The sequence below is a fragment of the Eptesicus fuscus genome, chromosome 12 (genome assembly GCF_027574615.1).
Source record: "Eptesicus fuscus isolate TK198812 chromosome 12, DD_ASM_mEF_20220401, whole genome shotgun sequence".
NCBI lineage: Eukaryota > Metazoa > Chordata > Mammalia > Chiroptera > Vespertilionidae > Eptesicus > Eptesicus fuscus.
The window spans coordinates 18036999-18062423 of NC_072484.1; the positions used below are offsets into that span (position 1 = coordinate 18036999).

Here is a 25425-nt window from a genome sequence, read left to right on the forward strand (position 1 = left end):
TAATTCACTGTAAAATTTTATAAAAGTACATAAACTTGACAACTAGGTTAAAGATGCTATTCATGAGTCAGACTTTGAATGTGGCAGTTTTAGAAAAACAAATTATTTTCCTTTTACTCCATATACATGGACAAGAGTGATATGGTAATCTACATAAATCTAAATGTCTGTCCATATATATACAATAAAAATTCCACGTGGTAAGGAGAAGTTTTGTTCAAGGAAATATTAAAACAGGAATATGAAAAAATGATGAATAATATCACTTTAGCCCTGGCTGGTGTGGCTCAGTTGGTTGGAGAGTCAGTTCCCAGTCAGAGCACATACCTAGGTTGTGGGTTTGATCCCTGGTTGGGGTGTACAGGAGGTAAGCGATCTGTTTCTCTCTCATATAGATGTTTCTCTTTCTTTCCCCCCTCGCCCCTCCTCATGCGAGGATTAAAAATACATTTTTTTAAAAAGTCACTTTAGTATGTACTATCCATGAAAAAACTGTCCACTTCTTTAGATACCCATGGTTTTACAAGCAGGGGCCTTATCAATGGCCTTAGATATAAATTAAATCTAAAGAACATAAGCGTTGAAAGATTTGAACATTGGTATTTAAGACTTACAAAAACATAGCAAGATTAGGATTGGCAACCTTTTGTAAATCAGCTTATTTTTCTCAAAAAGATTGTAGATTGCAAAATGTTTACCTTGAGGTCTTTCAATAGAGCTTCAACATTAACCACACAGGTGTTCCTTAGGAACAGTCTTCCTGCCTCAAGAGGGTAAGAGTCCAAAATGTAGTTTACAGACAGCATTTTTTTTGCTGTCTGTCTTCCCAGAAAACAGTAAGTAGTTACTCCTAAATGGCCTTTATTCAACACTGTTTGAACAAAAAGATTTGTGAAATGCCTACTACTAGCAAAATACTATGCTCATTTATTTGAAGAATATGAAGATCAAATTTAGCTCCTGCCCAGTTCATACGAATACAAAATAACATTACAGAAAATCTAATCAAGGACTTGATCTAATTCTCCTTTGCTTTTACTAAAACGGTTTACTGTTTCTCATTAGCTGCGCCAAAATAACCAGAAAAACATCCCCTTGCAGTTTTATTTACCTTAACATGTGCACTAGACTTAGCACAAGTATTTGACAATAGGACAGTGGGCAAATAAATGAAGTATTATGTATAAAACTTTATTGTACAAAATTAAGGCCTTCACATTTCATGGTTCACTAGTAAGTAATTTTTAGAAACCTACACAAAAATTTTACTTGCATTTCCTCCAGCCCCAACTATTAAAATGGCCTGACCAATTGTTATGAAAACAAACACTATAAATAACACCAAGTCCTTTAAAGACAACTCTCCCAAATGTTATTTCTTGGCATAGGTGATCTTCATGGCATGAGATGGTGTGATCTTAAATCCTTGTAAAGCATCCCTGGCAGCTCCAGCCTGTCCATCATTTTCAAATTCAACAAATGCAATGTCATGCCTCCCAGGTACCAAACGTACTTCTTTGAAACCAGGGAACCTATGAAGAAAAACAATTTATGTATATGTAAATTACTGTATTTATATATATGTAAATACATACATAAATGTTTATTCTGTGTTTAAACTTAAGCAACTTCCTGAAAAGTACTATTTCCTACCAAAAATCCTGAGTAGAATAAAGATAATTAATAATATTATATTTAAAATATAATTAACAACAGAAGAATTGCAGGAATAATATAAGCTAATTATATTCTTGTCACTATATCAAAGCTTTGTTTTCCGTTTTACTCATCAATTAGAATTCGTAATTCAAACATCAGTGGCAATTCATGTCTTTATTTGCTAAATTTGCAAACTAACTTTAATTCATGGTTAATCCCAAACCAAATCAACGAACTTGTAAGAAATTACTGCTGTATGGTACACAAATGGATTCAACCCATGAAAGTGCTATTTGTCCTATCAGAAGGCTCTTGGAACACAGACTTTTTAATAATAAAACTTACTGATTAAACAGCATGGATAACATCATCTCATTAGTCTCTTCTGGTAAATTATTAAGGAATAAAATATAGTTAGGAGGGTAATCAGGGACCTATTAAAAAGAAAAAAGGCAAAGTTAGCTTATAAGTATGAAAAATATTGTAAACCATTTGGCTCTTACATAAAATATAAACTCAAGAGAGCTACACTGTATAGTTTATTAGGGATTATGAAACCATACTGCATACATCAAACACTATAGCTGAAAACCAAGACCAGAGGAATAAATATAAACCTAACAGTAACTAAGCAGACATTCAAATCACTTAACACAAATTTGGCAAATCATAAATCTTATTAGTTTTAAGTATTTAAAAATATTTAAACCAGTATTTAAATTTTGTCAAAACGGAGGATTTTGTCATCTGGGTTACATAACTGACAGATGCTAACAAAACTAGAGAAGGTGGCAATATAATCCTCCTTCAGCTTGTTACCCAAGAAAGAACAGTGATATTCAATTCTCTGCATTACTGCTTACTACCTCCCAGCATTTAAGAAAATTGAGAACCACTATTTGGTGATTTCTAATGTTTTTTGCAAGTAAATGAGATATACATGTTGTCTAGTTATCCACAAGTACATAGAAACAAGCCCTGTTATTAGATATTAAACTATTTGATACCTCATCCTCAGGTAAATAAGGATCTATAGGGAGATCATCCTATATATAAGAAAAAGCTTTCCTCTCAGGCTAATTTTATGGGGGGAAAAAGATAATCTGGAAAGAATAACTTAAGTGAACAATTTAAGGCTTAGAGAATTCAGTGCTGGCATTTGTAAACTAGACTATAATTGTTATAAGAGTTCAAAGAAGGAAAGTAGACAATACAAGAAAATGCAAATAACTTAAAATCAAAGCAGCAAAACCTCAGTGATATAAGGAATTCTCTAAATTAAAGATACATGGTAGAGACTGAGAGCTGTCAGAGGGGAGGTGGGTGGAGTGAATGGGATGAAAGAAGGTGAAGAGAATAGCCGAAGAACATATACACACAGCCATGGACACAGACAACAATGTGGTGAGGGCCAAAGGGATGGGAGGGCGGGATCTGGGGACAGAGGGAATAAGGGTGGAAAATGGGGGGCATCTGTAATAATGTCAACAATAAAAACTAAATATAACTTTTTAAAAAAGAATTTTGTCAGACCCAAGCAACCTAGGAGACAAGAAGGAAACCATGAGTACATATTGGAGGCTTCCTCTCTGAGGCCTTTAGCAAGGAGACCTGGAAGAGTTTGTAAGATATCTATATAAGGAGACTTAAATATATTTGTGCCGAGGAAGAAAGAGCCAGGGTAAAAAGGAAACAACTTTGTGTAAGTCTGTGAGAAAAGCCGGTTTAGCAATTCAGCCACCTAGAATAGAAACGAGCCCATCACCTGGCCAGTTTCCTCAAGCCATGTGTCTGTACAGCCCTTGGCTACGGAATGTTTGCTCCTGGCCCTCACAGTTCAAAATCTGTCATTTTGATTCCCTCACTGATTCATTAGCCAAAGTGAGGAATACTAGTAAAGTCATCTTGGTTTTCTTCCTCCTAAAGGAGATTAAGCGAGTGAGTTTCTACATTGAAGGGCTATTAATTTAATGTTATATCTTACAGATGGAATTATTTTTAATTTTTGGAGACATGCAGGTTGTTTTATGTTGTTGCTATTGCTTTATATAAAGTTTTATTTTAAAGCACTACCTGAGGATTTGGCGTTGCATTTCCTTGGGTGTTAACTGAATTTGGTGCTCCCTAAACAAAAGAAAGAGAAACAGTTAAAAATTTCAATCCCTCTAAAAAAAGCAGCATGTGTTTATATTTGTAATCACTACATAAAAATAATATTAATTTAAACAGATTTCTTATGCCACTTAATTTTACTTTAAGAATTTACATCTTAGCTCTGACTCAAACATTCATGTATTTGGCTTGTCAAGTACTTTTGAAAGTTCTAACCCTAAATTTTAAATACTATGTCATAAAATTTAATTTCTATGCCTTAAAGTTATGAAGAAATATACAAGAGAAAAAACAAGGGAATAGTTTTTCTTAGCTTTTTTTAAAAAAAATTAGACAAAAGTCAAGCATTATACTTTGTGAAACTAATTTCTAATCACTTTTAATCTAAAAATAATTACTTTTGGATGATAATTTTACTTTTATCTACTATTTTAAATTAAAATTTGAATTCCTGAATTGTTCAAAGAAAGCAGGTTTGAGTGGAGTACTCATGATTAAAGATAATATCTACCATTTTTAGGCAGCGGAACTTGAGAAATAAGTCAATAGATATTAATATATTCTGTGAATGATGAACTGTCGTACAAATTCAAATAAAACTGTCAAACATAAATCTGCACATGTAAATGTTATCTTTTAATTTATCTAAACATTAATATTGGAACTTTAGAACTCAACCAGTCCAGCTTCTTAAAAATCCACCTTTTAAACACATATACACACATGTGCATGCACGCACCTCAAAGACATCCCTATCAAAATTTAACACCAGGAAATAAAGAACTTTTGTCCATCTTACCAGACCAGGCTTCTTATTAGCAGTCAGCGCTGTCTGTTCCACAGTTTTGGCTTTCTTCTTTTCTTTTTTCTTTTCTTTGTCAGCAAACGTGCCACGCATTTTAGATATTATATCTGAATCTGTTTTTGCATACTGGATTCGCTGTTTTAATTATTTGAAAACAAGTTACTTTTCATTATGCTCAAGATTGTTTACAATAGTCATTAACATTTCAAATTTCATTATCCAAATACACTACAAGATAACTTTAAGCCCATCCATAAGGAAATCTGTCAAATGTACTGAGTGCCAAATAAAAATAAGTTGTGGCCTATGATTCACAACTTATACAAAGTTAGATTCAACTGTGCTTATTAGAAGAAAAACCATAGATTTTCCTATGAGAAAAACATGACTGTGAAACAGCTGTACCACTGCCTCTCTCCATTTAATAAAAGAATAGAGAAAACTGCATTAGAATAGAGAAAGTTGCCTATCCCTTAGCAGGGACTCTCAGTAGAAGGGTCAATGTGTGTCAGTTTGCTGTGATATGTGTCAGTTAGCTGTGAAATGTGTCATTTGGAATTTGTTACTTCCAAAGTTAAAGCATCAAAAATTGGGAATGAATTTCTTCTCAATTTGCTCTATTATTCTTAAATAAAATAATAGTGGTATCAACTTGAACTTAAAATGCTTTGAAAGGGAACCAAAGGGTGGCATCACAACTTGTGCAACCAGGCCACTGGCTCATTCTTACTAGGCCACAGCCAGCAGGAACAGTATGCACAAGTAAGACAACAGGCCAGCGTTGAAAAACATCGGTCTAGGACAGCATTTCATAAACTAGAATGTGCATTCCAATTACCGGAAGAGTTTGTAAAAGTGCAGATTCCAATGCAGTAGGTGTGGGTGATACTACTGGCATGGGTGCCACACTTTGAGTAGTTTTTAGGCCCTGGCCTAAAGCATTATCACAGAGCTGAAGTCAATAAAATTAACTATCCCGAAACGTTTGCTACGAGTTAAACTGCTAACTACAGTGTACAAAACCGCAACCACAGCTTCAAGGAAACATTTCTTCCCTGGAGCCATAAGAGCTGAAACTCTATCTCTGAGCATATCAAAGCACAACAATCAAAACACTCAAGAGCCCTGGATGGGTGGCTCAGTTGGTTGGAGCATCCTCCTACACCAAAAGGTTATGGTTTCATTCCACGTCTGGGCACATACCTGGGTTTTGGGTTCAATCCATGGTTGGGGTGCATAAGGGAGGTAACCAATTGATGTTTGTCCCTCCCTCCCTCCCTCCCTCCCTCCCTTTCTTCATTTCTCTCTCTCTAAAATCAATAAAAATATATCCTCAGGTGAAGATTTAAAAAAATTAAAACAAAAAAAAAACAAGATATATAACAAATTACTGTTCAAAACTGTCTTATACAACAAGAATTCACTATCAGTATGCAAGGAACAAGTGACATTTTAAAGCAGTGTGGGTTTGAAAACAACAAATCTGTCAAAACCAAGAGCAATTCTTTTTCTTTTCGTTCACTTCATCTAGAGATGAATGTACTGGGGAAACAGGAGGGGACCAGGCCTACCACTAGGCATTCTCTGGCTGGTCTGGACTGCTGTGCTAGAGTAGCTCTAAGTGTACTTATCCCTGCAAGCAATGCTGCTAGTCTCAGGCATCTTCATTTGACCAAAGGTAGGCTGAGAGCTTAGATTAACTCTGACAACTTAATTTCAAGGGTTCCCTCCCAATCCCCTTCCCTGGGTCTTCTACCTTCTCCCTGACCTGAGCAGATCTCTGGTGTCTGTCCTTTTGGCAATCACCTGTGACAATCTCTGATCTCAGCCATCATTTTTAGCTGGCTGGTCTAAAACAGTAGTTTTCAGCCAGAGGTGATTTTGCCCACCAGGAGATAGCTGGCAATGTTAACTGGAGACACTGCTGGTTGTCATGAAACTGGCATGTAGTGGGCTGAGGTCAGGGATGCTGTCAAACACTCTACAATGAACAAGACAGACCTCCACAACAACAAAATTATTCAGTTCAAAATGTCAAAGTGCCAGTGTTGAAAAACCCTGGTCGAAACTAAATATGGATAATGGGTAAAAGCCCACCCGCAGCTTCGAGAAGAGGCAAGATTTACGTTTAAACCAAAGGTTTCACCACAGAAGCCCTTTAGGGTGAATCTACTTTATTGAGGTATTTTTGGCATTAAATGATCAAATGTCCTTGAATCACAGAGAATAATTTTCCTCTGAGTTCTAAGTTATAGCAAATTTTGCTCACTTTCTGATTGGTATGTTGGAGTTAAAACTTAGAGCAACTATAACCACCTCAATAAGTACAAACAAGATGGCTTGAAGAATGTTCTTCTTCCTCTCCCAGGATGCTGCAAATTCAGCAGCTATGTGCTACCTTCTTGAAGGCAGAGATTGGAAATCCTAAAATACCTTTTATATAAGATCAGTCTATGGACTTCTCCCATTGATTTTAAACTAATTAGTTGACAAGGTGAAGTAGTACCAACTAGAGCAAATAATTTCCAGCTTTCCGGGATCTGAGTAATAGGAACATGCAAACTTGTCATCTCCTCAGCAAAGCAGCCCCAAACTCCCCGGTAGGAAAAATTGCCCCTTCATATCAATGTAACTTTAGATCTAAGCTAAAACCCAGTCTATGCTCCTGCCAACTGAGATCTCAATTAAGCTAGTCCTTCATACTACTAGATAAGCTAGTTTCAGAAAGTGCCAATTTACTGAAAACTTAGGATATGTAGACACAATCACAGTTTTCACAGATGGGCCTTTCCACACAAACTGTGCCCAACCAGGTGGGAAGTGATGGGAAAAGGAAAGTTGGATAGAGGATGAGAAGAAAATGTGCTCTAGTAACAGACAAAAGTCTCATTCTTCAATTAATCAGTGTGGTATAGATCCACAAACTACTGAGCACAGCCAACACTGCCTGATTTTGTAAATTAGGTCTTCAGGGAACAAGCTCACACCCATTCATTTGCATCCACCTAGGGCTACTTTTCCTGCTATAAAGATAGGTAAGTAGTTGCAACAGAGATCAGCTGGCTTATAAAGCCTAAAAAAGTATCTACTACCTGACCCTTTATTGCTAATATGCTGACTTCTAGTTCAGGAAAAGAATAATCCCAATACCGAGGGTCAGGAGATTAGCTTTCAAGTCCTGTGCTGTCACAGGTTATATTAAGTATAACCTAGATAAGCAACTAAACTTTCTGTGCCAGATGGTAAAATAAAATAAAAGAGATTAAGTCAGTGGTCTGCACTACAGACTGCAGGTCTACTCCAGTCCTTGGCCTGTTTTTGTATGGCCTATAAATAAAGGACTTTAAGACTTTTTATTTTATTACAATTTTAAAGGGCTGATATCCATCTCCCCCCCCCACCACACACACACAAAATATGCAACAGAAACCGTATGTGGCCCACAAAACCTAAAATATTTATTATCTGGTATTTATAGACTTTTTTTTGCTGAACTCTGAATTAAACCAACAAGTATCCAAATGCTTACATTTTACTGGAGGTGAAACTGAAAACAGGCACAAAACTAGTTAATGGCAGAACCGGAATGAGGACCAGGGTCCTTTAAATGTTGGGCCTTCCCATCACAGTTCAGTTCCAGAAGAAAATCACTTTGGAATCCAGGTACTGTGTATTCACTCACACAAGTAGAACCCCTTGCTTTACACTCTGTCTCCATCCTGATCCAATCCTATATCATCTCTGACTTACACCAAGGGTCTCCTAATTGAATTCACTACTTTCCTTCTGGCCTTCCTACAATCCAATCTTTATCCAGCAGCTATATGAATCTCCTATGTCACTGCTGAGCTCAAAATTTTCCATGCATAATTATTTCACTTTCATTTATGAATAAAACCTATTAATCTAAGTCTGAATTTTCCTTAGATTATTGCTTTATCTAGACTGCATAGCTTTTGATATGTAGTATTTTACTATGGCGTTTTTTGAAACTTTCTAAATCTAACAGATTAGATTTCCTCTTTGACCCATGGTTTTTGTAAGTTTATAAATAGAGGTTTCCTTTTAATCTTCTAATTTACTATTAATTTCTAATTATTTTGAAATAAAAATGTAGCCTATACTGCCATTATTTTAAAAAATATTCTGCATCTCAAGCTATTTTGTTTTTGTCCATATGAACTCTCATAAATTAAGAAGTAATTATAAACTCTAACACTGTTTCTATAAAGAAAAATAAAACAAACCCACACTCCCTCTAACACAGTTAAAAGTAAAAAGCAACAGCTATAGTTTCAAGTGTATATTTACATATCTACTATACCATAAGTAGAGATTAAAGCCAAAATACTGAAATCAACTTACCATTGGTTTACCATAAAATGGAAATCCTTGTAACTGTCTCAAGGCATTTGTGGATGAGCCCAATTCTTTAAATATAACAAAGGCTTGCCCCCTCATTTTCATGGTCTTTAAAGCTACAATATCTACAACATGGCCAAACTGAGAAAACAGGGCATACAGGGATCTCTTCAATTCTGTGTAAAATTAGAGGGGAAACAACTTATTTGTGAATGAAACAATGACAAAGTTCTTCATAAAACGACACTGAATTAAGAGCTTCCTGACTATTCATGTATTCATTTATACAGTTATACATTTTAATAACATCAAACTATTTAGCTCTCTGATTTAAAAAGTTATTTAAAATCATTTTATCTATGAGTGAAAACAGATTCAACACATGTTTCAGCCCTTACCTATTTTTATTTTTAAGACTTAAAAATTCTTACCCAAATAGTGATAAACCAAAACTTCGGGCACTGAGAAAGATAACGAAATGAGAAGTTTTGAAGCAGTACAATTTTTAAGACAGTAGTAATTAAGCACATTTTGGCTATAAACAAATCTTTTTAAAGCACACTCACCTTCTTTTTTAATTTTGTCATTCATATTGTTGATATAAATTGTATGGTTTGGTCTGATATCCATCTTTTGGGTTAAACCGTCCAAACAGCCTGAAGAGACAGTAAATATTCTGTTATAAACAGGGAAGACTTAACTCATACTCTTGGTGTGACATTAGGACACAACACAAGTGTTACTAACTTTTCAGTTCTCTTTCATTCCCTAAGGCCAGAAAATATCAGCTTGGCAGTATAGAGGACACAACACAAGTGTTACTACCTTTTCAGTTCTCTTTCATTCCCTAATGCCAGAAAATATCAGCTTGGCAGTATAGTCTTTAAAGCTCTCCAACTCTTACTAGCTCTCTTTTTTTTAAACAAAAGGAGAATAATGCTTGATGGAGCACTAGTACCTAGTACGTTTTTTAACATTACTTTATTCAATAAATTTATTTTTATACTTATCTTCCACTTATAACCAAGTGATAATGTTTTTCCATCTGCCCAATAAAACAACTTGTCTTTTTAAATTATTTAAAACCTGAGATTTGAAGAAAAATGAAAAAGAAACTAGCAAATGTACAGCCAGGAAAAATCATTTAGAACATTAATGAAGTTTGCCAAGAACTACTTCATGTGTACACTTCCATTTCTGTTACTAATTTATACACATCACCACTTACTGTCCTAACTCCACCGTTATCTCGAGTCAATTAAAGGAATGGAGCTGTGAGAGAGCAGTACTGCAAGATGCTTACGAGCTCAGATTCTAGTATCTGCCAGATCTGAATTCAAACCCAGTCTGTGCTTCTTACTAGTTGCTTGACTGGGGCAAGTTCCTTAATCTCCCCGGTCCACATCTGTAAAATGGGGATGGTGGTTAACAGCGTTTAGCCGGTAGAATTCAGAAGACTAAATGAGAGAAAGTCCCAGCACAGCTCTTGCCTGGGCAGTAAGCGCTTAAAGCAGTTGTTATTAAAGGTTAATTAAGGGACTTGCCTAAGGTCACGCAGCTAATAAGCAGCAGGCCTGGAAATCTGCCCTTGTCTCTGCACTCTTCTTTCACACTCACCTCAATATTTCATTTTTCACATTGTTTTGAGTTGCAATTTCTGACCTTGCTTTACTTCCTAGGCTGTCCCACATATTCTTTAACTTTGCAAATACATAACTTCACCCACTGTATGTGAACAGCACAGGACGACTGGCAAGCAAAGGGCCTAAGGATAGGTAGGGACTGTACTTGTGCGGGCAATACGTTAAAAGGAAGGCTTCTCAGAGACTTGCCGCACCCCTCATCTGAAACCTGGACGGCTGAGGTCGCCAATAGGGGAGGGAAATGATCAGGAGGTCAAACTGAAGACGGAGAGATCAGAGGGGAGGCTCAGGGTAGGTTTGATGGTAGCCTGGACGACTGCGGGGGCACCCGGGGAAGCCTCTCAACCCGAAAAGGAGCCTCTGGAAGCTACACGAAAGCTCAGAGCGAGCTGTAAGTGCACGCAAGCAAAGGGACAATAATTATCCTTCACTTCGTACGCGGGGCCTCCCCCCTCTCCCGACACAAGCACACTCGCCCAAGGCCCCGGACCGAAGCCCAAGGAAGTGGTCCCGGACCCAACACGTTTGGCTCCAAAGGACGCTCTTAAGATGCGAGGCCTCGCCGGAGCTGCGCGGCAGCCTCCATTCCTCCCCCGCCCGCTGGCCTAGCCTTCCGCGAACCCCAGGTCCGGTGCATCCAGCCCCACCGCGCCAACCCGTCCACTCGCAGCTCCCACAAGGGAGCGCTGGGCCGAGGGACAATCCGCGGCCTGGAGGACCGAAATAGCGGGACAGAACACATTCAAACTCACCTGAGACCGGCCCGGCGTCCCGAAACAACCAAAAGCCGGAAACGGAGCCAGAAACCGGAAGTAGCTGTACCAGGAGCCTCAATGGAGCGCAGATCAGTGGAGAAGCCGAGCACCGAATCGATCGATGCCCCGCGGCTGCACCTGGAATCTCTCTGCGCATGCGCGCCCTGCGGGCGGGGAGAAAAAGTGGGTAGAGGGAGCCGGGAAGGAAGGGGAAGGAGCTCGTGGGAACCGTGTGGGTAAAACAAATCTTGGGGCCATAGAGTGAGAGGACAGGGGAACTCAGTGATTCATTTCCCCCACCACGACTTTACGCGGCTTTAACCCACGCAAAGGTACCGTCCATCTTTCCAAATCCTATACAACTTTCCAGGTGCAGCCGCCCAGGCCCACTGCCAGGGCAGGCGCCCTAGATTCGCCCTTCTCTGGGCTCTGGCTGCCCCCGGTTTAACATCACATTCAGGGCAGCCAGTACCCCCACAAGTCTCCTCCGGTTCCTGGGACTCTCCAACACTACTGATGGACTTGAATCCCAGGGACACCTCAGCTTGAGGCCCCAAAGTGGAGGGAGTTGGTGTCTCTGTCCAGCTCTCTCACCTTATGAGACAACCACACTTGACTAATAACCAAACACCTGTAAGGTCATCAGCCTAAACTCACTCAAAACTCATAAATTTTTTTTTATCATCCTTCCCACCTTCCCATCTCCCCACAAAATGCCTAGATTGTTCTAGGGTAATACAAGTTGTTGGTGTTTAGGCCAAGCTGAAGAGGAATTCCAAAAAGGCCACATACCCACTCATCCATTCGTCAAATATATGTAAAGCATCATCTGAAATGTTTGTTATGAGCCCAGGGGAATCTAATCTTGTTATTCCCTTAAAAGCCTCAACTTCCTCATATGTAAATCAGGGATCATAATAGTAAGTTCCTTCTAAAGTTATTGTGAGGATTAAATGCACTCAATATAAAGTGACTAGACACAAAAGAAATGGCCCATAAATGTTATTTGTAAATGCTGGACATATGCGTGAAGGGACCAAATAGATTGGTCTTATAAGATAGGGGATGTTATTTTAAAAGGTCGCCTAAAGTTGCAACATTTTGAAATAATGTAAGTTTTTTGAGGGTGGGGATTTTTGTCTACTTTGTTCACTCAGGTAGCCTTAGTAACTAGAAATGTGGCTGATAAATATGTATTGAATGAAGGGATGAATAAATGAAGCTTCATGGAAAAATTAGACAACTCTAAACAAATGTGATGTTTTATGAAGATGAACATAAGTGTAGGAAATAATGTTAAACAAACACAGAAAAGCTTATTTTATAATATGATGTAAAATTGAGAAGAAATATAAATAGTTCTGTCTCAGTTAAGGAATTATGAGAGAGTACCCTTAATACATTAAAAGAAATATAAACTAAATTAAAAATTTTCTGAATAACAAAGGACAAGCTGCCCTGCACATTAATATGGACATCTGGCCAATTAATTATGTTTGATAATAATGATGATGGCTAACCTATTTTTCTGAAAATAAGCTATAATCTGACTACATTATACAAGTCATTCTAGCCAAGAGCACATAACTATTAAGAGAGGATAAGGTGGAAATTAAATCCTTATCAGATATTTTCCCATACAGTAGATTCCCTTTTCTCTTTGTTGATGGTTTCTTTTGCTGTGCAGAAGCTTTTTAGTTTGAAGTAGTACCATTTGTTAATTTTTTCCTTTGTTTCCCTTGCTCTAGGTGATATATTGGTGAAAATACTGCTACATGACATGCCTGAGATTTTATTGCCTATGTTCTCTTCTAGGATTTTTATGGTTTCACAATTTACATTTAAATCTTTTATCCATTTTGAGATTATTCTGTGTATGGTGGAAGTTGGTGGTCTAGTTTCATTTTTTTTAATGGTGGGACTTTGCAAAGACACTCTACCTGGAAAGAAAAAAATATAGTACCTGTCCAATTTTCCCAATACCATTTATCAAAGAGACTGTCTTCACTCCATTGTATGCTCTTACCTCCTTTGTCAAATATTAATTGGACATATTTGTGTTGGTTGATTTCTGGGGCCTCTCTTCTTTCCATTGGTCTATATGCCTTTTCTTCTACCAATACCACTATTTTATTACAATGGTTTTGTAGTATAGTTTGATATACGATATTGTGATACCTCTAACTCTGTTCTTTCTCAAAATACACCTCAACACTAGGAAGATAAGCAATCCAGTTAAAAAATGTGCAAAGGACCCAAATAGACACTTCTCCAAAGAGGACATATAGATGGCCAATAGACACATGAAAAAATCCTCAAAGTTACTAATCATCAGAGAGATGCAAATTAAAACTACAATGAGGTATCACCTCATCCCTATCAGAATGGCTACCATCAATAAATCAACAAACAACAAGAGCTGGCAAGCATGTGGAGAAAAGGAAACCCTAGTACTGCTGCTATGAATGCAGACTGATACAGCCACTGTGGAAAACAGAATGGAGGTTCCTCAAAAAAAAAAAAAAAAAAAAAAAAATTAATGCCATTTAACCCAGAGATTCCACTTCTGGGCATATATCCTAAGAATCCTGAAACTCTAATCAGAAAACATATATGCACCCCTATGTTCATGGTAGGGTTATTTACAATTGCTCATGCCGGGGTTCTTCTCCCAGCATTAAGAGGGGTTCAGCAATCTGGAGAAAGACTGTGCAAAGATTAAATAAGAGTCCAAAGACAAAAGATAACTTTTAAAGGCATTGGGGGTCAGAGGAGCTTCAGCTAAAGGAGCTAAAGATCCAAGTTCTTACTTCTTAGTTCTTAGTTCTTTGTTCTCCTTGTCTCAGGACCCCTGCTTTTTATTAACACAATTTGTCCTAAGGCAAGGTGGAGATAATACATTTCAAAGGATAGGGTACAGAAGCAATGTCAGATTGGGGAATAGCCTACAGCTGTTCAGGTGTTTGGCCAACAGGAGGCAATAACATGTAGATTAAGATGCCCTGAGCTGTCTGGCAGCAAACAATCCTATTCAGGTTTGGGGGAAGTGCCTTTTCAGCCGTTCCAACAGATGATTACATATGTGACTCAGCCCTTGTTGAGCCCCCAAGCTTCATCAACCTTTTGATAAAACTCTTGTAATTATGACATGCTGGAATTGGCATCCGGCAAGCTAAGATCTGGAAACAGCCCCAGTGCCTGTTTTGTTTGGTAGATGAAGGTATAAAAAAGCCGTGGGATATTTACACATGGAATACTATGCAGCCATGAAAAGGAGGGTCTCTTGCTCTTTGAGACAGCATGGATGACCCTGGAAACTATTATGCTAAGTGAAAAAAGCCAGTTAGAGAAAGACAAATATCACATGATCTCACTTATAAGTGGACTCTAAAGAACAAAATAAACTGACAAACAAAATAGGTCCAGAGGTATAAATGCATGGAACAGAATAACAGACCTTGAGGGGAGGCATTTAGAGGGAGGGAACAGAAAAAGATTAACCAAAGAACATATATGCATATATGCATAACCCCTGGATACAGACAATAGTATGGGAAAGGCCTAGGGTGGGATGGGGGTTGGGTGCAGAAAATGGGAGACATCTGTAATATTGACAACAATAAAATAAAATTAATAAAAGCCAAAAACAAACAGAGGATAAGATGGGACTTTGCAAAGGTACTCCACCTGGAAAGAAACACACACACACACACACACACACACACACACACACACGAAACACAGAGACTTAAAATCAGACTACACATTGGGTTCTATTAACCACTAAAAAATGGCTACTGTTCATTACACTGTGAGAAGGAACCCATCTAATAGCCAACTCAGTGGCAATGATCTACATGCTATTCCCCAGGTTTTTCTAAACAGAACCAGTGCACCTTTCTGTCCTTGGGCAGTTGGTCTGGGCTTTCCAATGGCCTGTTAGTCCTCAGTGGTTTCTTAAATGGTTTTGAGAAGCCAGTAATTGAAAGCAGGACTCAGAAAGGAATGAAGGGGGGAGAGGAGCTCTTCTGTCCTTGTGAGATGCCTTGAATGCCCTGGTTATATAACTATATTAAGAGCATTAAAATATCTAAACTTTGGTCAGATGAGCTGTAAAACGACCATCATTCCTTTATAATTAAATTCACCTCTTGAAGGTCAGATCAGGAATCAGATATTTCCAAAACTCACCTGTTTTTAAACTGAAGAGAAAAACAAATGGATTTGCTTAGGAGTTCTGCTCAGTCCAGTCTCTCATATTTTAGTTGGGCAACATGATTTACTTTCCCGTGAAACAGTTTTGTTTTTTATGGCACTAAACCCAGAAGTAGCTCTACAACACTCTAGACAACTGTTACCTATCTATTGATGATGAAACTCACTTATTTTCGAGGTAGCAGCAAAATTACTACCAACAGTTGGGAATAAAACTGTGTTAAGACATCTAAATTATCGTCTAAGCATGATAAACGAGGCAGCTCGTAGTGACTACGAATGCACATATATTTTCCTACCTTATCTGCACGTGTTTTATGTTTCTCATTAAATGTTTTCAGTATCTCGCTGCAGTATTTTTGAGATGGGGCTGGGTTTAAAGGAAAATGCATCATAAAACTGTGGTGGATAAATGTTGGCCAATTTATGTTAGATAGAGCCACAGAGTGTATGACAATTTGTTTCTATTTTCTTTCTCTCTCCAGGTGGTGATTTCATTAAGAAATTTATGTAGAGTAAAATTATTTCACAACCATTATTAAACAAATCTAGACATTATTGTTGAGCACCATATCAAGTTTACCTTTTCCTAGCTGGTTGGGATTATATTGGCTGAAACTTACTAAGAAGCACCCCCACCCCTGAAATTCAGGGAGAAAATAACTTTGTGCAATTATTTTCTGTCATTTTACTTCAGTCCTTATGTTTATTTTTTAAGAAATACTGTTTTAGGAGAAAAAAAACACCAAAAGCCATTATCACCTCTGATACATACTATTGTGCTAATGTTAATAGTGGGGTACCTTTCCATACACAAAACACCATCTTCTCCCCAAAATGGGTGGAATCTGAGATAAACTATGGTAATGTATGCATCTCATAAAGTTGGAAGCAGTAATTTGCCTTCAAAGACTAGATAACTAAAGATGTGTGGGAGAAACCTGAACTTCTTAAAGTTTAATATTATGATACTAGAGGCCTGATGCATGAAGATTCATGCAAGAATGAGCCTTTCTTCCCCTGGCTGCGGGCACCACCTTTGCTCCGGCCTGAGCTGCCCTTTCGGTCTGGCCCGGAGCTGCCTTTCCGCCTTCCCACGCTGCCCAGAGGCCCGGAGCAGCCTGGGGTGGTGCTATGCAAATTAACCCACCATCTTTGTTGGGTTAATTTGCATACTCACTCCTGATTGGCTGGTGGGTGTCGTGAAGGTACAGTCAATTTGCATCTTACTCTTTTATTAGTATAGATGGGAAGTTGTGCTTGGCATGGTGTCCCTCTGCCCTCCCCTGAAGTCCACTAATTATAAACACATGACTGCCATTCTCTTCAAAACTGGAAAAATAAGATGCTAGTGGCATGAGGCCCACCTAACAAGCAGATTAAATTATTAAGTGCAGCAGATAAAACTATGCAGATAAAATTCTTAACTACAAGAGTTTTTGCCTCTATGATTCAACAGCGTTAATTTTTTTTAATGCCCTTAATTATTTGGAGTCATAAGCCCTGTGACAATTTGAAAATCCAAATTTAAAAAATAAACCTTTTTTTAAATCTTGGCTCTCAATTATGTAGTTTCCAGCATTATGTATCATGGATTTCATAGGCATATCCCAGATGGCCTAGTCCAGTGCTTCTCAGACTTTAATGTGCACACAGATCACCGAGGGGTTTTGTTAAATTCAAGTTTTGATTGGATAAAGCTTGGATGGGGGCCTGAGGATCTGCATTTATAACAAGCACCTAGGTGATACTGATGCTGCTGGCCTCCCCACCATATTTGGGTAGCAAGACCCTGAGCATTTCAGATTTAAGAATGCCTGGTAGATTATCCAGTATTGTACAATAGTTAGCAGAGGGGGCCACAGAGCTCCTACCAGATACAGAATACTATATTCTTATTGCAAATACAAATCAACTATTTCTATCAAAGGAGTTATCTAAAACTCTGTTTTAACTGCCTTCTCCTGGGCATTTGGAACTCAATCTCAAGTGAAAGTGTGAAAGTCTGGAATTTTTGTTCCCTCTTGACGAGAGATTGCTTGGTTCTTTGGGAGGCCCTGGGTCACCCTCTAATTAGTGTTAGTCATTACAGCTGTGCACAACTGTTCAGGTCTGGTCTCCTGCCAGGCTCACAGAGGCTTGCACTTCTCCACACCTTCTGAAAATTGGCACGGTCAGGTAACGTGCTTTGGCTAATGAAGTGTAAGGATATTAGCTAAGCATCACTTCCAGGCAGAAGTGTCAAGAGCCAGTGCACAATGTGCCATGTGCCCTTTGTTCTGTCTTTGTGATCTTGGAAATAAATGGAACCTCTGTCACCCTTAGGTCCATGAGTGACTACGATGATTAGGGAACACCTCTCCTACACACACATACACTGGTTCAAATTGGTCATATAACATAAGCAGGAAATTATAAACTGAGCTTTAGGGGGTATCTGTTAATGCGTCATGGTCATCCTGACTTTTTACACTAATTGAAACCACCTCTGAGAAATAATTCTTAGAAGGTTCAAAAGAGTTTTACGTGAGCAGTTTCCCAATCACAGATGGCTTCTGAGTGCATAAGAGGTCGTGTATCTGAGATGACTCTTGCCTTTTAAAGGGAAAATCAATATGATCCATCTTTTGCATGACCTTTATTGAGTAATTTAATCCCAGATTTATTGAGCACCTTTGTAAAATGGCTACCTAAGAAATTATCTTGAGGCCTAGCCTAGATGAGAGAATTCATGGTTGGTAGAATTTTCACATACCTTCAGAGAAAGGTTCTGAAGGAATAAAGAGATGTCATATTCACGCTCTAATTTAGGGTGGTCAAAATCATCTTGCAACAAAAGATCAGGATATGTATAAAACATTTCAGGCAAGATGTAACATCATGAGACAGTTTAGATTCTTATCATAAAGAAGTTGGGAAAAAATGAAGCCACTAGTTTCAGTTGCAAATTTGTTTGGACAAGACAACCCAGAAAATCATTTCTGTCTAGGCCCTAGACTCTAGGGAATCCAAAACAATTATGTAAATGAGGCTGGTCTTTCCTATTCTATTTTGTTTAAGGTGAATGTGAGTCAATTCAACTATTGTAAATTTCTCTAATATCCACTGGCAGATATATTACATGGGTTAATGAGTTTATTAAAAGGATAGTGAAAATAAGTAATAGTGCTCATTTCTTCTTGATATTGAGTAGTCTTTCTTTAATCACGGTGGGTTTTTTTTTCCAGTTTTAATTTGAAGCTACTTTCTGACATTTAGTGTTACTAAATTATTTCAGCTCCTGAAAGATATTAATATAACTTATAATACATTTTGTCATTTCTGTAGAAGATTCTGAATAAGACTGGTCAGTTTAGAAGCCTGAAAGAAATTAGTTCTTAGTTACTTCCTTGTGACTGAAATTGCAAGCGTCAGATTCCATTACAAGTGGCTACGGCTGAAAGAGCTCATCCCTTGTTCATTTAATACAGGGTATCCCAGAAGTCATTGTGCAGTGCTAAGCTTTAAATTGCTTAAAACCATGCTAAGACTTTGGGACACTTTTATCTTTCCTGAACACCTACAACATAGCAAATCCTGTGCTGGCTACTGGAGACATAGCTGTGAGCAGCACAGGCAGGCCACCTGCTCCCACGGAGCTGCCAGGCTCTTGGATAAGTAAATGTTTGTGAATAACTACTGTGGAGATGCTCCCGTTACTATTGCTGCAGAACAAACTACCCCACAATTTAGTGGTTTAAAGCAATAGCTATTTGATTATGTCTCATGGACTTTGTGGGTCAGGAATTCAGTCAGAGTATGGCTGGGTATTTCTTCACTCAGTGGGACTCAGCTGGTGGATGGGTTGGTCTACCCTCACATGTTGGTGGTTAGGAGTGGCTAATAGACTGGCCTCACATGGTTCTATCAACTGGAGCATCAAGCATGGTGCTTCCAGCCTGATGGTCTATGGGTAGCTGGATTTCTTACATAGGGGTAAGGTTCCCTCAGACCAAGTGTCCCAAGAAAATTAGGTGGAAGTTTCATCACCTTTTTTGGACCCAGCCTGAAAAGTCACACAACAAAGCTTCTAGCAATTTCTCGTTTGTTACAAGTTAATCATGAGGCTGGCCTAGATTCAGGGGAAGGAAATTGGATTCCATTTCTTGATATGGGAATGGCAAATTCACACTGTAGAGAGTGAAGGTAAAGGAGATATTATTATGGCCATCTTTTTCTTGTTTTATGTTGAAAAAATTTATATTTAGAATTAGCCAGCTGGACTCATTTTAGATGATCCCAATTTTGCTGACAACATTCAAGAGGTCATACATAGTCAGGAACCAGTTGAACAGATGCCATCTTCTGTCCACCAGGCCGAATTCAAGATGTTGATCTTTGTCACATCCATATCATAGAGCTTCTTCCCAGCTTGTGTGAGCTGATGCTTGCTGGCCTAGGCATCCATAATGAGCATAGTGTGTTGTTGTTTTTTATCTGTAGGTTGGGAAAGTATGGATTACACATTCCTACCGCTCTGCATCAGTGGGGAATCATGTTCAACTGCTAACAACAAAGATTAATTTGCAGTGGCTAAAACTCACAAAATTTTTTTATATTAAAGACAACTGAAAATCAGCAGGGTAGGGCAGTTGCACAAAGTACTCATGAATCAAGTTTCCCTCTATTTGTATGCTCTATTTTCTTGCTTTATTTTCCGCTCCCATTCAAAAGATGACCTCATGGCAAAGTGGCAGCTGGAGTTACAGCCATTATATCCACATTCCAGGTAGCAGGAAGGAAGAAGTTTAATCCCACTGTCTCTTAGAAGACTCAAATTGTACTTCTATTATATTAGTTTGGCCAGAACTTAGTTTTATGGACTCATGAAGTTATGAACAAAGCTGGGAAATGTAGTTTCTTAACAGGAGATGTTGCCCAAAGTATTGTTTTCTAAATACAAAAAGTGAAAATTAGCATTTGGAGGTGAGAAGACTTCTCTGTCAAATTTCCTATTTATAAGATATTTTAAAAAAGCCCACCAAGATAAAAGCAGCATAAAGACCTTTCTAGTGATATATGATTATAATAACATTTCTTCTTTTTAAATGTCTATAAGAAATGTGAAATTTACTTTACTATTTTAAAATCTGAGGTGAGAAATAGATTTTGCACAATCCATTTCCCCACTCTTAACAGTTAATAACAAAATAGAAGTCATGTTTCAAACCTCTCCCCTAATTTCAAAGCACATTTTTTGCTCTGGTTCTAAATGTCTGAAGTCAATGCAAGATAGAAGAGGACAGTTTGAAACATAAAGAATGGCACTCATTCTTTGAAGCATTCAATGAGCTGATCCCTGCACCTTGTGTCTCTGACATAATCTTGACTCTTCTCAAGGTGTTAGCAAGTTAGGTAATTGTGGACAATAAAATATTAGCTCAGTGTTACTTATGCACAAATGTGCACACCCACTCACACAGTTTTCTTCACCTGCAAACATCTTATACCAAAGGCCCAGCTGAAGTCCCATTACATTCCTTTTCCCAGCACCAGGGCTCTATCATCTGTCCTCTCTCTGTTCAGGGACTGATCCTATTATTTGTCTTGAACAATTTATACCCAACATTCAACAAACATCAAGACAACATTTAGCCCCAGCATAGTGGCTCAGTCCGTCTGAGCATCCTCCCATACACCAAAAAGGTTGCAGGTTCTATTCCCAGCCAAGGCACATACCTAGGATGTGGGCTCAATTCCCAGTTGGGGCACTTACAAGAGACAACTGATCAATGTTTTTCTCTCTATCTATCTATCTCTCTCCCTTTCTCTCTCTCTAAAATCAATAAAAACATATCCTTGGGTGGAGATTAGAAAAAAAGAGAGAGGGAACATTTAACATTGGTCCCAAACACTTCATTACTTCACTGTGGCCTGTTAGGGTCATATTTAAATATCTTCCCAAGTTTAGTATGAGCCCTTTAAGTGCCTCATACTCCTTTTGTATTATTTCATTTTAGGCATTATATATTTCCAGGTTGATATATTTCTCTGGCACTAGGCATCAGAACTTACTCCAAATCGTTGAATCTCAAAACAAAACTATAACACACATTCCAGAATAGCTTAAATGACAGGCAGACAGTACCAAGTGTGGGATAATGGGAGTGCTTATACATTGCTGGTGGGAGTGTAAATTTGTGCAACCATTTTGGAAAAATGTTTAACCGTACCTGCTAAAGCTGAACAAAGCATATTTTATGACACAGTAATTCCACTCCGGGTTATATACTCAATAGAAATATAAACAAAACAACAAGCATGCAGTAGTATTCAGAACACTATTCATAATAGCCTCAAACAGAAACCACCAGTAAGTATCATAGATAAAGGGATTGAATAAGGTATGTATTCACACAATGGAATATTATACGTCAACAAAAATTGACAAACTACTGCTACATGCAACAACATAGGTAAATCTCACAAATGTAATGTTGAGTCAAAGAAGCCAGGCACAGAATAGGCCTTTCTGTTTGGTTTCATTTATTTAAATTTCAAAAACAGGCAAACTAATCATCCTATTAGACACTGACAGAGGGAAAGGAGAATGGGGAAGTGGTATAAAAGGCTAAAGGAGGTAAAATATGTGGTAATGGAAGGAAATTTGACTCTGGGTAGTGAACACACAATGGAAATATACAGATGATGCAATATGGAATGGTACAAATGAGACCTACTTAATTTTATTAACCAATGTCACTCAATAAGTTTAATTTCAAAAAAGAAATCAGGATAAAGGTTACCTGAGGTGGGAAGGGGTTACCCTTGGAAACAGACATAATGAGGGCTTCTGAGATACCAGGGATGTTGTATTTCTTAACTGATTGATGATTATATGAGTATGATGTATTCAGTTTGTGAAACAAGCTGTACACTTATATTTGTGCATTTTTATCTGAGTATAATACTTATACTGTTCAATAAAAAGTGTACTAGAGCCCTAGCCAGTTTGGCTCAGTAGATAGTGTTGATCAGTGGACTGAAGGGTCCTGAGTTCGATTCTTGTCAAGGGCACATACCTCTATCCCCAGACTTGGTCACCCTCTAGAAATCAATGGAAAAATATCCTTGGGTGAGGATTCATACACACATACCCAAAGTGTACTAGAAAACAAATACAGAAATATTAAGCTTTGGTTGGCATATGGTATTTAATCACTCATCCCAGTGTCCCAATGTGCTACTGGGCACTGTCAAATGAAGGGTTTATAGTGAAGCATAGTAACCTCTATCTTGTATAAAACTGCTGTTTGAATTCTTTGCTATTGTTAGATAGTCCCTAGTCCTATAAACTCTGTCATTATAAATTTTGTCACTTTAAGACAGTCTGTTATTCTGTAAAATGACTTTGTTTTTAATTCAAATAATAGAAAGAGATAAACTTAACTGTTTGACCTTGCAAGCTAGCCATCCAATGTAATAGACTAATACTGATAATAATTATGCCAAGTACAAACTCATTACGTTTTCAAGGTTACAACTGTCTGTAACAGTAACTCACACTAAGCCCTTTGTAATATCTGCAAACAAAGAGGCTTGAAAAGTATAAATATGAGACACTTCCTCTATTTCAGGGCTCAGAGATTTGGAAAGAGACACCTCCCTCTGGGCCGCGTGCAATAAATGACTCCTAATTAATGCGCTCATTAAGGCGTCCTGTATCTCATTCGATGATTGACAATACAACAATAGTAAGAAAATCTCCAAACTTGCTTGTAATTCTAATATCCTATAGTTCTACAATTCTATTAAAAGCGCCTAAGCTGACTATCTCTGGGTCCCAGGTCTTGGGGGCAATCTGTGTGTGTGTGTGTGTGTGTGTGTGTGTGTGTGTGTGTGTGTGTGTGGGTGTCGGGGGGGTGGCAGAACATCCTTTCCTTAAGGGGTGGAGGCTGAGAATCTGCACTGAGCTCTGCTTGCTATATTTCTCCCTCGCCTTTGCTTCCATCACCCTCTTTTCTCTGGTCAGCAGCTTTCCTGGCTGGCATCCTTTCCTTTCAGAGCTGGGAGAGGTGCCCCTTTTTCTCTTTCCTCATTGGCATCTGTCTTAATTCTCCTTATGATGGCTGCTGCTGTGAGTGCAGCCATTCTTTTGTGTGATGTGTTCGCCACCATGTTTACTTTTTTCTGGCAGCGCACAGCATTTTAAAAGAAAAAATTTAAAACACTCTCCCTCTCTGCCTTACCTCTCAATGGCATACTTGTCGATTTCAGTGAGTTTTGCTACACTTACTGCACAGAAAGAAATGAGCAAGGGGAGGAAATAAAGAATAGAGGTGACCCTGAGGGGCAGGAGGGTAGAAGGTAGAAAAGGACCTATAAACAGCATCTCCCATCCCATCACTTAGTTATTAAGCACTCTGCTCACACGCGGGGAGACGTTACAGAAAACGCAAATGACGCCAGCATGCTCTCCAGGAGCTCCTGACCTAAAAGTGCTGCAGGATCTGGGCAAATCAACAGGTAATCGACAGTGAGAAATCACAAATTAATACTAATGCAGTGATGAAATGGAAATGGCAGAGGGGCCATGGGTCCCTGAGACAGTGCCCATTGCATAAACAAAGCCTCCTGGAAGGCAGACAGGTTGAAATTAGAAACACTTTCAGTGCAGCTCAAGTCTGAGGCTGGTTTGAGAGGTTAATGCAGCATGCCGCAGGCTGGCTCTGTACTCATGAAATAGAGAGAAAGCACAAAAATGGGCACTGTTAGTTTTTACTGTGGGAAACTATTACTGAGGGGAGGAATAATAAGTGTAATCACATGAAGTTAGGAAATTTTGTAACAGAGAAGTAAAATTTAGCTCATAGTGGAAGACTTAAGATAAAAATTGTGAATGTTTTATCTCTCATTATACTTCAAGTATTGTACGAACTTGACCTTTCTCCCCTGGCCCGCAATGCACAACCCAGGCCTAAGTCCTGCCTGTTTTGAGTCTAAGGCATTTGCTAAGACTGGAGAGTGGGGAAAAGTAAGGAATGCCAGTTTGTTCCTCCTACAGTCCATTCCCACCCCAAATAGTTATAAATAAGCTAATCCAACTGTTAAAGAAAGAACCAGATAATGATGGGAACTTACTCATCCACTTCTAATTTCTGTGATTTTCTGGTCCACAAAGCAATCCTAATATATAAAAAGTCAGGGGCCGTCATGACTGAAACAACCGGATGGATGACCGAACAGCAGGATGTGTGGGGCAACCAGGCTGCCACAGGGGTTAGTGAGGGACGACCAAATGACGGAACAGCAGGCTGCGTGGGGCAACCAGGCAGGCAGAAAGGGGCACTTGGGGGTGACCAGGCTGGCAGAGGGGGCAGTAAGGGGCAACCAGGACAGTGTGTGTGTGTGGGGGGGGTGTTAGGGGTGACCAGGCCAGCGGGTGGAGGGGAGGCAGTTGAGGGCGACCAGGCCAGCAGGCAGAGGCAGTTAGGGGTGATAAGGCTGGCAGGGAGGGCAGTTAGGGGTGATCAGGCAGGCAGGCAGGTGAGTATTTAGGAGCCAGTGGTCCTGGATTGTGAGAAGGATGTCCGACTGACAGTTTAGGCCCAATCCCTGGGAGTTGTCTTAAACTGGCAGTCGGACATCCCCCGAGGGGTCCCGGAATGGAGAGAGTGCAGGCTGAGCTGAGGGCACTCCCTTCCCCCGCAAGCCCTGTGCACAAATGTTGTGCTCCGGGCCTCTAGTTAGATATAATAGAGTAAAACAACCCGAGTGCTATTGGAAAGGCATGCAGTAAAATCTTTATGTTGCCCAAGAATGTATCCCAGTACTTCAAGGATCATTGTCTCTAAAGCCACCAAGAGATGAAATATAATATCAAGCTTAATAGTAA

The 25425-nt window shown here is 38.8% G+C and overlaps 1 protein-coding gene across 1 annotated transcript; it reads right to left on the bottom strand.

The window, feature by feature from the left end:
* Nucleotides 1–1161: 1161 nt before the first annotated feature.
* SNRPB2 (small nuclear ribonucleoprotein polypeptide B2) lies at nt 1162–11404 on the bottom strand. The gene is made up of 7 exons (XM_028144844.2): nt 11334–11404; nt 9505–9594; nt 8942–9114; nt 4571–4711; nt 3733–3783; nt 2005–2093; nt 1162–1532 (listed from the first exon to the last, which is right to left on the bottom strand). The coding sequence occupies exons 2-7, from the start codon at nt 9566–9568 to the stop codon at nt 1373–1375; spliced, it is 678 nt and encodes a 225-aa protein (XP_028000645.1). The 5' UTR covers nt 9569–9594; nt 11334–11404; the 3' UTR covers nt 1162–1372.
* Between the last annotated feature and the right edge of the window lie 14021 nt (nt 11405–25425).

Excerpts from the sequence above, each read along its gene's own strand:
- SNRPB2 (XM_028144844.2), bottom strand. The coding sequence starts at position 9,568 with ATGGATATCAGACCAAACCATACAATTTATATCAACAATATGAATGAC. Across the intron at positions 4,712-8,941 it reads CATTTTATGGTAAACCAATG|CGAATCCAGTATGCAAAAAC; the intron begins GTAAGTTGATTT and ends TAATTAAAACAG. Across the intron at positions 1,533-2,004 it reads TTATCCATGCTGTTTAATCA|GTTCCCTGGTTTCAAAGAAG; the intron begins GTAAGTTTTATT and ends TTTTCTTCATAG.